The 13,974-nt window shown below is 46.5% G+C and overlaps 1 protein-coding gene across 3 annotated transcripts in view; it reads right to left on the bottom strand.

Annotated features, from left to right (window-relative positions):
* Positions 1-13,974, bottom strand: part of TCAF1 (TRPM8 channel associated factor 1) — a 45,683-nt gene that overhangs the window by 18,175 nt on the left and 13,534 nt on the right. Inside the window, exons 1-2 of one of the 3 annotated variants that reach the window (XM_024758089.1) lie at positions 11,348-11,428; positions 2,032-2,665 (exon numbers count right to left, since the gene is read on the bottom strand). In XM_024758089.1, coding sequence (XP_024613857.1) covers positions 2,032-2,651 — 620 coding nt within the window. In that variant the 5' untranslated portion in view covers positions 2,652-2,665; positions 11,348-11,428. Of the gene's footprint in view, positions 1-2,031; positions 2,666-9,250; positions 9,375-11,347; positions 11,429-13,974 lie in introns of those variants that run through there. The other 2 variants (XM_024758088.1, XM_024758090.1) reach the window with 2 other exon arrangements.

Here is a 13,974-nt window from a genome sequence, read left to right as displayed (position 1 = left end):
TAGGTTGATGCTGACCTTTCAGCATTGTTTTGATTTTTTGAACTCTGTGAATATATTACTTTGTAGAAGGAAGGAAATAAGGGATGAGCAAGGGAGAGGGAAGGAGGGAGGGAAGGAGGGTTGGATGGAACACACATACTGGGTGCTTGAGAGCTAATATTAAGGAAACTGGGGTGAGGAGGAGAGGTTTTTCTTTTGTTTTTCCCTACTCATCTCAACCTATGCATAGGTATTTCCTTTTTTTTTTGCGGTACGCGGGCCTCTCCCGTTGCGGAGCACAGGCTCTGGACGCGCAGGCTCAGCGGCCATGGCTCACGGGCCCAGCCGCTCCGCGGCATGTGGGATCTTCCCGGACCGGGGCACGAACCCACGTCCCCTCCATCGGCAAGCGGACTCCCAACCACTGCACCACCAGGGAAGCCCCATAGGTATTTCTTAATGTAGATAAGTTAAGAAATGTATATATGTGACACACACACACAGACATATATTCTCTTGTACCTTTTACTTCTCTTCATTTCATCTCAGCCAATTAACTTAGGAAATCATTGCTGCCATCTTGAATCCATCCACAAGTCAAAAAATGACCCTCATAACATACAGGTAATTCTATGATATACCTACCTGCACAAGCACAGAGGCAAGAGTTGCAGTGAAGTCTTACCTAGGGAATAACCGATGCTAATAACCCATAATCTCCACAGGAGATTCTATGCACTTCCCTTATTACGTCTGATTTTTCCTCCTGCGTTAGCCTTCAAGTTGATTTCCCACGTGCACGCGTGCACATACTCACACACACACGATTTAACCAAAAGGCAAAAAATTCAGATTCAGTGATGATGAGAGATGATATAGGCATAGCCAAAGAAAAAAGAGGTATGATTTTGATAGAGAAAAACATCTTTTAAGGCAACTAAAGGGGATTACGTTGTTAAGAAATAGAATTACGCCCAAGTTTTACCTTCCTGTTCCTTAGACTGAAGATCACTAGTAAGCTGAAGTTTGATCAATCTGATCAATCACTGTGCCTCTGAACAACTCTTTCCTCATTGCACATGTGAGAATGGAGCTGTGGGGTGTTCCAGGAGTTCCATGCCAAGGAGAGGCCACAGCTCATTCCCTAAGTCTCTGTACTACCCTGGTGTACCATCCTCACTCAGTTCTACCTCGTTCTGCTCCCACTGGACAGAAATACCAATGCTTTTTGCTCCAAGGATGCTGACAGTTTTCATGCACAATATAGGGCGTGGCCTCGTGTGATTTTTCTACTTCTGGGACTACTCCAGCTTCTCATCTCTCTCTTCATCCATCCAGTCATCCATCCAACACATGTTTACTGAGCACCTACTAACCTGCTCCATGTTCAGCACCATATGAGGTGCTGGAGCACAATGTGAAAGGAACAGGCCGGGCAAGGCCCTCAAAGAACTTTCTGTGTAGCCTGTCTTGGAACCTATCAGCTGCCTTCTTCATCCTCCATCAGCAGGTCTTTTGCTTCCAGAGATAAAAATCATCTCTGACTCCTAGATTTAAGATCTAGCACATAGAACTTATGCCATCTTTCTGGTATCTCAACTTCTAAATCCTCTAGTTTTTACTTCCATCCTAACCCTATCTGGCTGGACATTGCAAAACCTTTCGCACAGCTCTCTAGACTTTGTCTTACTGGACCCCTCGCGTCCGTCTTCCTTTTCCTTACACTTCAGTTGCAGGCAACCTTCACCTGTCACCTTCCTGGATTAGTCATGTGAACCCTGGGATTCAGCAATATATTTTACTAAACAAGATGCCGGGGGACATATGGTCACTAAGATGTTTCTCCCCTCAAAGAGCTAAGTGATCTGGTCTGAGGAGGCAACAGGGATCCTGCCCCTCCTGCACCTCAGGGTATTTTAACACTGGTTGATTTATGGCGAGTCCACGTTGAGTGCCAAATTCTCTTCTGTTAGCCTGGGAGTAGCCTGAAGACAAGAATCACCTTCTGCTTTTTAACCTGGGACCAACTCCCCATTGGGGTAATGCACTCACCTAACTAGGACTGGGATCTTGGGCATCTTCTTAGAGACTTTAAAGAAACTCGTGTCCCCTTTATTGTCGGTGAAGTACACGCCGGCCACGCTGGTCACAAGGTTCCCAGGGAACGTGAACAGAACCCTTTCATCGTCGCCCTGGTTAGCCCAATCCCAGGCTTGGCCTCCGATTAGCAAGCCCCCTCCACGTTTCATGAACTTGACCAACTTTTCAGTCATGGTTTCGTTGTAGGCATCAATACAGTAAACCCCCAGGGAGTCTTTCACTTCTGGTTCAACCTTCGCCTCTACACCAGAGCTCTCAAGGATTTTGGCCAGAGGTGCCAGGGATGGGTGTACACCAACAGGAGCCCCAGGGGAAGAGCAAAGCCAACCCACTGCATTGAGGAGAAAAGGAGTGAGCTGGGCCTCCACCAAATAGTCCTCGTGGGACACCACCACCAGGCGGCCTCGGCCATAGGAAGAGGCAGCAATGAGGACCTGGCCCATGTCATTCACCATCACCGGGAAGGAGGCCTCTCCAATTAGAAGCAGTTCACATGGGACGGCATCTTCAGGGACATCCCAGCTTGTCACTCCATTCATAAGGGCCTCAAAGGCAGCAGACGGAGTCGCCATGGCTGGATCGGCTTCTGCAGAGAGGAAAGCAAAGCCTCAGCCTGGTGAAGAATAGATAAACAAACAAACAAGCCAAGAGTTCAATCCTCCACTAGCTGGGGCAATTCTTCCCATTAAGCAGATGAGACGGACACTGTGAACTGACTCAAGCACTCATCAGGGCCCTCAGTGTCTCCAATCCAGGAGACCCTGTTGTGCGCTGTCAGCTAACATTCTCATGGTCAGACTAAACAAGCTCGACATTTTGCATCACATAAGGAAGCAAACAGAAATGAAGAATTCGGGCAGAATTGAGTCTCCAAAGACATATATTTAAGTACTAATTCCCAGCGCCTGTGAGTGTGATCTTATTTGGAAATAGGGTCTTTGCAGATGTAATCAAGTTAAGGTGTGGTCATACTGGATTTGAGTGGGCTCTAATCTAATGGCTAGTGTCCTTATAAGAAGAGGATATTTGGACACAGACACAGGTACACAGGGGAGAGACACACAGGCTACGAGAACATGTGGGCAGAGACTGGGGTGATGTCTCTATGAGCCAAGGAATGCCAAAGATTGCTGGCACACACCAGAAGGTAGGAGAGAGGCATGGAACAGACTCTCCTTCAGAACTTCCAGAAAGAACCAAACCTGTCAACACTTGGATTTCAAACTTCTAAGCCTCCAGAACTGTTAGAGCAGGGGTCCCCAACCCCTGGGCCGCGGATCACTACTGGTGTGCAGCCTGTAAGGAACTGAGCAGCACAGCAGAGGTGAGCGGCGGGTGAGGCTTCATCTGCCACTCCCCATCGCTCCCTGCCCGTCCGTGGAAAAATTGTCTTCCACGAAACTGGTCCCTGGTGCCAGAAAGGCTGGGGACCGTTGTGTTAGAGAATACGTTTCTGTTGTTGTAAGCTACCCAGTTTGTGGTACTTTGCTGCGGTAACCAGTGGAAACCAATGCAGTGGTGTAGCATGCTATCTCCCCACCCCCACTCCTCCCCATTTGGCTTCCACACTGATCGTATTAATCTCAGCTTGGGGCCAGAATTTCAGTCTGAAAAGTCTGGGTCCTCATAGAGGGTTCTCTGGTCACAGTCATAGGCTGGGTAAGAGGAAAGCAGAAGTCCTCTGGCTTGAGTCCAGGTCCCAGACAATCAGAAGCCGAGGTAACAATTTATGAACTTACGGCGGATTCTTACTTGCACCTGGACACAGCAGAGAAAGGTGTGTATGTCTGTGGATGCGTACTCACAAAACCCCTCTGCTTCTTCACCACGAGCTCCCCGCTCAGGGTCTCTCTGCAGTCTGAACTCCTCCATACGCACTTCACCGAAGCACTTCCCTCAAGGACAGACGCGTTGAATAGTCAGGACATCCAGGCCTCACTGACCACTTGGTGGGTCTGGACAGTGCTGCTCTCCTGGTCCTTGAGGCTATTACCACCTCCAGCCTTATGGCCCGAGCCAACCTCATCATGTGTAACCTCTCAAACCGCTTCATTCCTATCCTTCTCTTCCCTCTTCTGAACATGCAGGTATTCTTTAGGTGTTTATCTCTGGCCCTTACTGCTTTTTTCCCTGTGAAAGAATATGCTCACTCAAGGTACTACGGCACAGCAATTGCGAGCTTAGGCTCTGGAGTTAGGCTGAACTTAGCTTCCTCGTTCATTAAGTAGGGATAATACTATCTACCACATAGGACTGTTCTGAAGATTAAAGGAATAGCATAGGTTAAGTGCCTTTCCATTATGTATTATATATGGATCTATAGATATGTACATACATATACGTGTTCAATTATTATATATATATCTTTGCTTAAAATTACTTGGTTACGAATAAGCTATTTAAGTATGTGCAAAATAGGGAATTATTGTAAAGCGAAAACAAATCTAACCTAAGGTTAGATTTTACCAACACTGGATTAAGCATTTGTTGACTCTTGATTTTACAGGTTTCATATTTTGGAGCCAGTACTAATACTGATGATTGTTCAGTTCTCAAGGATTTGTACGGGCCCTTGGCAGAGGCCTTCTCTGTGCCTTCCCCAGGCCACAGATGCAAAGGCCCTGGTCCTGACATAAGCCATAAACTCAAGACCCCTATTGAAAGCACACTCTGCCATTTGTAACTGTCTCTGAAACTGAAAAGTCTTAAATTTATTCTTTTCCCTCCATGTTAGCTCCTCTTGGGTAAAAACATGAGCTCGAGGTCCCTAGTTGTTAAAGAGGGTAACCTCCACCCCAGAGAACTACTGAGAAGATACAATCAGCAAACAGTTGGTTAATAAGAATCTGTCACGTCCCTGGCTCCTCCTGGGGTCCACAAACAGCCAGGACAGCAAACAGCAAGGAGTCACAGTTGTGTCCCTTCTCTCTTCTGATCCATATCCAGCTGGTCACAGTGTCGTTCGTCCTTCATGGTTTCCAATCACACTGCCGTTAACCTAGTTTGGGTCCTCAGTGATTCATTCCTGGACTAAATGGACCCGGCTTCTAAGTCACCAGCATCTGTTCTCGCCTTTATTCTTCTACAGCCACTGATTGTATTATTTCCCAGAAAAGAACCCCCCAGAGCTTCGCCTTTGCCCACAGGGGAAAATCTGAGCTTCCTCTTGGGGTTTAAGGCCTCCAGGGCTGGCTGCTTCTTACTTTCCAGCATATCTCTTGCAGCTTCCAGGATACTTGGCCTTCCTGGACATGCCCTGCTTTCATTTTAGATTCTCTTTCCGTTCTCTTTATTCCTGTTCCCTCTCCCACATCTTTCAGGCCACTGAAATCCTACCTTTCTGAGAGAAAATATTCACAGAAAAGGAAACTTAATAAATCTCTGCAAATAGGCTCAATATCACTAATCAGGCAATTTAAGTACAATGTACGTTGCCCATAAGATTGTCCAGAAAGAAGGGGGCAAAAAAGAAAGAGGAAGAGGAGGAGAGGAAGGTAAAGATAATAATGTCCAATGCCCCAAGGCTGTGGAAACACTAGCACGATCTGTTAGAAGGACTGAGAATCTGAAAGCAATCTGACAGTGGCAACTCAGTTTCAAAGGTGTGCCCATCTTAAGATGAGCAGGCCTACTCATAACCTTTCTTACAAAAATAAGAACAGCAGTATTAAAGATATACGCACAAGGATGGTCACTGCCCAACAAAACTGCAAATGGAGATAGATAAGTGAAAATCTAGACAGGGAGATAGATAGATGACAAACAATATTCCCTAGAACCATTTTTGACTCCCATGGGTACAGGATCTCTAACCCAAAGTCACGGCTACCCAACTTCCATGTAACCCCCGGAGTTTGCCATGGCACCGAACCTGAGACCCCGGGGCACAGCCCCCAGGCGGCCACCCATACACACACTGTAAACAACTGCCATGCTGCCCCCAGCGTTGATACTCCAAACACACCCAGAGCAGGGAACTCGCAGCTCTGCCTCACTCGTTGTACTCTGAGCTAGTTCATGGGAGAAGTATCTGTAGAGAAGTGACAAAGGGTGGCCTGGAGATTTGAAAAGTAGGGGACAAGGGAGAAGAGGGGTGCTTTTCCTGCTGAGTCTCCCACCTGGTTCCTGGGCTTGACGGGTGGCCTGAGGTGAGTGGGGTTTGGGTGGAACCACCTGAGCGCCCTTCTCTCTGCCGGTTTTCCTTGTTCCTTAGTCTGACAGCAAGGCTCTGAGCGTGGCAAGACAAGCTTTGAGAAGGAGGATGCTTGAGAAAAGCACGATAATCTGTATTACAGAATATCACGAGGCTTTCATAAAGAACAGCGTTACACCTATTTGTCTTCTACCTAGAAGAATGTCCTAGATATATCTGAAGTGAAAATTTCAAGTTGCTATAACATGTAGGACAAAACCCCACCTTTGTATGGATGAAGTTACTAACAATAGTAGTACTAGCAATTTTAGTAGTAGTGACGGCAATATAGTGCTTACCAGGTTGCAGGCATCGTTATAAGCGCTTTACATACGTTACTTAATCCTGACAATAAACCTGTGAGGTATGTACTATCACTATCCCAATTTTAAAAATGCGCAAGACCAGAAAACAAACGAAACAAACAACCTGATGGCCAGAGAACTTGTTACTTGCTTAAGTCACATAGGTGGTAAGTGGATCCTTCATTCAAACCCAGGAAATCTAGCACTGGAGTCCACGTTCTTAAGTACCAGAAATACATAAGCCTGTTACTAGGATTTTATATAAACAGAAAACTATGGAGGCCACATTTCAACAAGCTAACACTGACTGCATAGGAAAGGAAGAGGTGAACAGTATTTCTCTTTATGTAAGTCTGCACAGCGATCCTTTGAATCGTTGCATGTATTTCTATTGCAATGAAAAATAGCACAGGTAATATAAGTTCAATCAAGTAAACACATTAAATGATTGAATATATAAATGATTGGATTCATCAACTGATCCTATCTCACTCATTCTAAAATGTCTTCCTTCATCTCCCAAGTTGTGCGTTTGTCCACCAATAAATGTGAATTCCTCCTCTATGGAGGTTCCCTGAACTTTGTAGCTGGTTCTGTCCCCACTTTAACCAGCTATCAATGAGTCCCACACTCAATTTTTCAACTAAATGCTTCTTCTTTGTGCCTGAATCCCTGTTTGCCCTCCTAGCTTGGTGAGCGCAGATGGACATAGCCTGGGGTAATCTCTTATTTCTCCCCTTAAGTTCTTCATCCTTGGTTCTCCTTCTGTGGATCCTGCTTTCTCTCCCCAGGCCCGCTAACTAATGGAACCCAAGGCACTTCGGGAGTAGAAGGCACCTCAGGCACGACCTGTAACTCAAGGAGAGAGCTTTACAGATCCCTTACCCCTTCCACAAAGAGGCCCCATGGCACCTAAACGGGGTCTCCCTTTAAGAGACGTATCTAGAACGCAAGAAGGGTAGTGGGCCTGCCTTGGATATGGCACCGCATCCTGCACTGTAGCTTGATTTGAAATCCCCAAAGTAGAGTAAGTATCTGAGGTCAGGGGACGTGATTTATATATCTGGATTCCCCACAAGAATGAAGAGGTGCTCCACGGATGGGCGACTGAATCATGGATGTGAACGTAAGGGCAAACCTGGGATCAATTCTTCAGCATATAGCTACTCGGGCCTTGCAAAATGATCCATATCACAGACATCCAATCCTATAGGTTTTCTCATCTTCATGCCTTTTTTTCTGCGAACGCTTTGTTTATTTTTCCTTATATGTCCAGTATCTTTTCCAGTGTCCACCATCTTCTGTTAATAGTAGCCAGAATTGGGGTGGGTTCATACCAGCCCAATCTTACTTATTTTTCACTTAAAATGGTTTAATTCATACATTTAAAAGAATATGTAATGCACGTGGAAGAATCTGGATGGTAAAATAATAAAACAATTTAAAAATTAAACAAACTTCCATACACCAATCACCCAGATTAAAAAACAGACCGTTACTAACATTTTTGAAGGCCCTCTTGTGGCCCTCCAGAATCAATTCCTCCCCCCATCCCCATAAAAATAGGCATGATTCAGAACTCTGCTTTTTCCATTCCTCTAGTTTAATCTTAATGCGCTCCCTTCTTAATTCCCCCTGGGCTCTCTGTCTTTCTCTCACTCATATTTGCTCACTTTTCTCACTAGGTAAATCCCAGGAAAACAGCATAATGTAGGAGTATGAGCGCATAAGTGAGACCTGAGTTAAAAAAAAAAAAAATCCAGGTGTTGCCTCTTCCTAGCTGTTGATCATCTGGCTTCAGAGGGTGTCCTATCAAATGGACAATATGGGAGAGGGCCGGCCTTGACTCCGAGGGGCTGTCAGGACTAAGTTCTGGTGTGGGATCCTCCTCCCTCCTCTCCTCTCCAGGCCTTCACCAGGCCAGACTTTCCTCCCCAGGCCCAGAGCCAGTCTGCAAGGAGCATGTCGGTGACGTCAGAGGAGTGGAGAGGGGGCTGAGGTGGGGGGAAGCAGCAGAAGGAGGGGTGAGAGGAGGGAAGACAGCGGAAAAGCTCGCGTGCGTTGGCAGGGAATTCTCCAGGCCCGCTGGCACGGAGGTCTGGGTTGGTTGGAGGTACACAGACCATCGGCTCCTCTTAGACACACACACACACATTCCCTAGTCTCGGTGGGGGCAATGCAAGTGGGCGAGGGATCTCAGTCCCAGAGAGTGTTTGCAAAGATCAAAGGGCAGTAGGACAGAAGTGATGCTCTACCACCAGCTCCCCGTGTGACCCTGGGCAAGCCCTGCCACCTCCCTGGGCTACGGTAGTCTCACCCGATAAAGCTGCGAACTAGATGCTGTTTCTCTAGGCCATGTTTGTGCGCAACTCGACAACACAAAGCAATTAAACAAACATCAGATGTTAGAACCCCAAGAGGAGGAGCAATGCGGCAGGAGGGATGCAGAGCCGGAGAACACAGAACAATCTCTCACAGGAAGGCGGACACAACAGCGAGGGATTGTGCCCCTATCTGGGAACCGGCAACCCTGCCGCTCGCCGGGGCCCGCAGGTCCGCCCGCGCCCCCCTCGCGCCCCCTCGGCCTCCGGCACCGCCCTCTCCCTACCCGAGCTCAGTTCACGGCCACCCGCCCCTGGTCCAGCCTGTGGGGCATTCGGAGAGGGCCACTCACCAGGTCGCCCTGCAACTTCCAAGGCGCTAGCTGGAAGAAGGAGGGCTGGGGGCAGAGGGAGACGCAGGGTTCTGCGGGGAAGGGGCGTCCCAGCAAGCGGCGCTGGGCGAGCGAGCTGGGCGGAGACGAAGCGGGGGTGGGGTTCCGGACTAGTCTCCTCCTCCCCGCTTCCTCCTGGGCGGGACCGCGACCCCGAGGGGCGGCGCTTGGCAGGGGACAGCACTTCTTTGTGTCGCCGGCCCTGTCGGCTCGGCGTTGCGGTGGTCCCCATTCTGGCAGTGGGGACGGCCGTCTAATTAAAGACGAAACTTCTCTGACTAGTCATTAGTAAAGGAAATGGCTGAACAAACCATAGGACACGGTCTACAGAGTATTATTCAATTCTCATGAAGAGGTTAGATCTCCATTTCGTTGGAGGAATGTACTTGACATATTGCCTAGGGGAAAATAAAAATTGCAGAAATTGTTGGATATGCTTTCATTTTTATAATAAAAAGCATCCCTCCATATATTTGTATTATGGTGGGTGAAAGGATAGCTACATCTCTACCTGCTAATATTTGTTTAATTTGAGGAATAGCGCAGGGCAACTTTTATATAGCGCTGCATTATTTGCAGTGTTACTGTGTTGTCTGGTAAATTAAAAATAAGAATATATTATATCTCAAGCAAACAATAGGTGGCTAAAATGGATTCTTCTGTGTACTTTTCAAATCCTCTTTCTTTCCTAAAGTCCTTTCTGATGACCAGCTGACAGTTGCTCCTCCCTTCTCTGAATTCCAAGTTCCTACTTTGTGTGGTGACTTCACCTAGCTCAGGTGCTACGGTAGTATAATGTAGGATAATGGTTAGGAACTCAGACTGTCACCAGATAACCTGGATTCAGATCTTAGTGCTATACTTTAGGGGCTGAGTGACTTTGCACAAGTTACTTAATTCCTCTGTTCCTCGGCTTAAGCCTGGTGAGTGAATACAAAGTTCTTAGATCAATGTCTGGCATATACAGTAAGACTGTATGACTGCTTGTTAAATAAAATAAATATTCTGGTCATCCTAAGATTTAATAAATATGTTTCAAGAAAATGCATACTTTTTCATCTTGACTAGGATTTTGGTCCAAATCCAAGTCATATTTCCTTTCTCCATCTCCCTTCAATCCTCTTTCCCCAAATTGAATCCTATGAACAATAATTCAATAGGAGCATGTGGGCAGGTGAGCTCACTGGCAGGGTTTACATAGAGGAAATGCCAGGAACAGAAATCAAGAGGACCTGAATTCAGGATCCTGCTTGGTGAAGGAGTGATGGTGAGGCTGTCTTTTATCTTCTCCAGGGGTCAGGGTCCTCTTCTAAACAAAGAGGGCTGGTGACTTGCTTGCTAAGACCCTTTTGGGTCTGAAATGCCAAGACTAGTAGCACCAAGGTAAAACCTGAAACATTGTTTCATGAAAAATTTAAACTTCAAAACAAAAATGCATATACTGCATACATAAAAATAAATAATAGGACAAAAATATACATGGGAGGGATACAACCTAACTTACCTCTCAGGATGGTGGCATGAGACTTGGTGGGGAAAAGGTTTTAAATGTCAGATTTTGTTTCTTAAATAGGAGGAGAGACACACACAGAGGGAGAGAGGGGGAGTGACGTTGAGAGAGAGGGAGCTGAAGGAAAGGTGATAAAATGTCAACACCTGATAAATCTGTTATATTATTTTCTGTACTTATCTGTAGCTTTGACAGATTTTATTATGAAAAATGTTTAGAAAGGGCAAGAATGCATTAGACTTTTGATGGTTACCTTCCTGGAGGAGAAGAAATAACAGAACTAAAGAAATAAAAGCCAGAGCGGTGGGAAAAAAAGCAGAGCCAGAAACATACATGGAGAAACCGCAGGGAATCCTCTTTGAAAGACATCTGCCTCCTTAGGCCCAACTGGTCTCAGAGCAAAAACCCGACCACTTTCTCAGTCCCGCTGGGCCCACTCCCCTGGGACCCTGGCCGCGTCCCTCCCTCTCGAAGCCCGGCCGCAGGGAACTCGGTTGGTGCTCCGTGGCCTGCTCTGGTCCCAGAAACCATCTTTGTACAAGACTCACCCGTAGTCCAGCAATATCCACACCCGCTACTTCAAAGGGGGAAGGGACTCCTCTGCAGAGACGTGACAAGGAGAAGGGGCACACAACCCGGGATTTGAAAATTGGTGTAGGTGGTGGTGGACGCTGCGGGTGGAGGTGAGCAGCGGCGGGGGTGGGGGAGGGAGAAGGCGGCCGTCCCGGGAGCTGATTGGCTGACGCAGCGGTGGGGGCGGAGCCTGGCCGGCAGCCCACAAACCGCAGAGGCCCCGCTTTGTGTCAGTTTCTGCGCGCAGATGCCCCCAGCAAATGCAGGACGGAGAACCCCCGCCCCCGCCTTGGCAGTGCTGCAGGGCAGTTTGCGGAAAAAGAAATCCGTGATACTATTTACCAGCAAACGAGTTGGTGGATAGTGGTAGTTCTTTATATAAAATAATGCAACTATTTCCAAGGATGTGTTAAATCTATATATATTTGCCAGGAGTTTGGCTATATTTATTTTTATCACAGCTAACAAAGGTTTTTTTTTAATTATTTTTTTTACATCTTTATTGGAGTATAATTGCTCTACAATGGTGTGTTAGTTTCTGATTTATAACAAAGTGAATCAGTTATACATATACATATGTTCCCATCTCTCTTCCCTCTTGCGTCTCCCTCCCTCCCATCCTCCCTATCCCACCCCTCTAGGTGGTCACAAAGCACCGAGCTGATCTCCCTGTGCTATGCGGCTGCTTCCCACTAGCTATCTATTTTACGTTTGGTAGTGTATACATGTCCATGCCACTCTTTCACTTTGTCACAGCTTACCCTTCCCCCTCCCCATATCCTCAAGTCCATTCTCTAGTAGGTCTGTGTCTTTATTCCTGTCTTACTATATTTATATTTTTAATAAACATTTAACGTGGTAGTAAAACAGATTTTGCAATTTTGTACAAATAAATTTTAAAGTATTTTTATATGCTTATATAAACACAAATTTTATGGAAGACATACATCAAACTATAAGAATCGGACAGTAAAGAGAAGATTATTTGTATTTTTTCTTCATACACCTCATTAACGTTTCAACGGTAATATATATTATTTTGTGATAAAAATAGATACATTTAATCAACTAAATAGATAAAATATCCTTGCTCAAGCAGCCAGTAGTGACCCTTCTATGAAAATGATTTCTCCCTGTGTATGGGTTTCCTGAATTTCGTTCCTAGTCCTGACTCATTTTAATCAAGGAAGAGTGGGATGCAACACTTGACTTTTGAGCCAGGATCTGGCTTTATGCCTGACCACGTGTTGTCTTGAATCAGGTGTCTGCTCATCTAGCTTGGTGAGCTCAACATTAGAAACCAGGGTGAAAACCACAGACCCTTTTTTTTTTTTTTTTTTTTTTTTTTTTTTTGCGGTACGCGGGCCTCTCACTGTTGTGGCCTCTCCCGTTGCGGAGCACAGGCTCCGGACGCGAAGGCTCAGCGGCCATGGCTCACGGGCCCAGCCGCTCCGCGGCATGTGGGATCTTCCCGGGACCGGGGCACAAACCCGCGCCCCCTGCATCAGCAGGCGGACTCTCAACCACTGCGCCACCAGGGAAGCCCCACAGCCCCTTTTTATGGCTGGCCCCAAAGGCCTACAAGATCTGTGGGGCCTCTGTATACTGTCCTGTTTCCTCACCCCTCACGCATCACCACCCTGGTCCCTATACACTGGGTATCTAAGGAGAAGATGTCCCCAGACCAAACTATCCTCAGGAAGAGACAATTTTAAAGCTTTCTCCCCTAGCACAAAACAGTGTCCAGGCTGGACCTTCCACAGGAATGTGGATTCAAGGTAAAGTGGATAGAGTACCACACCTTGTACTACTTCAGGGTTTCATTACAACTCCCCAAACTAGAGCACAAGCCAAGAACTCTGTCATTCTTTTCCAGATTCTCCACTTCATGTGGCCGTAAACAGGTGATCCGTGATGTCCAACTGATGGTTGAATGGACAAGACAGATGATTGTGGGGTGAGGAAAGCAATCCTAGGATCACTCCTCTATGAAACAAATAGGACCGTGACATAGAAAACTGACCAAATTGCAAATTTTCTGTATTGTAAGTTTTCTCCTCATCTTCGTGCTCTTTTAATTTTCTCTCTTAAGCCTTTTGTTTTCTGTGTCTCCCAAAATTTCAACTGGTTCTGTCCTCTCTTTCTCTGTTTCAGACTCTACCTTACTAGCTCAAGTATAAGTATAAATCCTGTATCCTTTCTTTTTTTTTTTTTTTTTTTGCGGTACGTGGGCCTCTCACTCAGCCCGCTCAGCGGGCTCAGAGGCCATGGATCACGGGCCCAGCCGCTCCGCGGCATGTGCGATCTTCCCGGACCGGGTCACGAACCCGTGTCCCCTGCATCGGCAGGCGGACCCTCAACCACTGCGCCACCAGGGAAGCCCCCTGATTCCTTTCTTATTTCTACTTCCCCTAGAGGTTCTGTTTTACTTTCCAGTTTCTGCCCTGAGTAATAGAGACTGCCATGAAATCCTGAAAGCACTGAAATAACTTTTGAGAGATTAAGTTCTGTAGATACTCAGCAACATAGGAATGAATGAAGAAGTTATTAACAGTCCATACTACAAAATGTTACGCAGTTTTTAAAAAGATGAGCTCAAGTC

The sequence above is a fragment of the Neophocaena asiaeorientalis genome, unplaced genomic scaffold (genome assembly GCF_003031525.2).
Source record: "Neophocaena asiaeorientalis asiaeorientalis breed wild unplaced genomic scaffold, Neophocaena_asiaeorientalis_V1.1 scaffold206, whole genome shotgun sequence".
In the NCBI taxonomy this organism is placed as follows: domain Eukaryota; kingdom Metazoa; phylum Chordata; class Mammalia; order Artiodactyla; family Phocoenidae; genus Neophocaena; species Neophocaena asiaeorientalis.
Note: the sequence above shows the minus strand (reverse complement) of the source record. Positions and strands in the feature narration are given on the sequence as shown.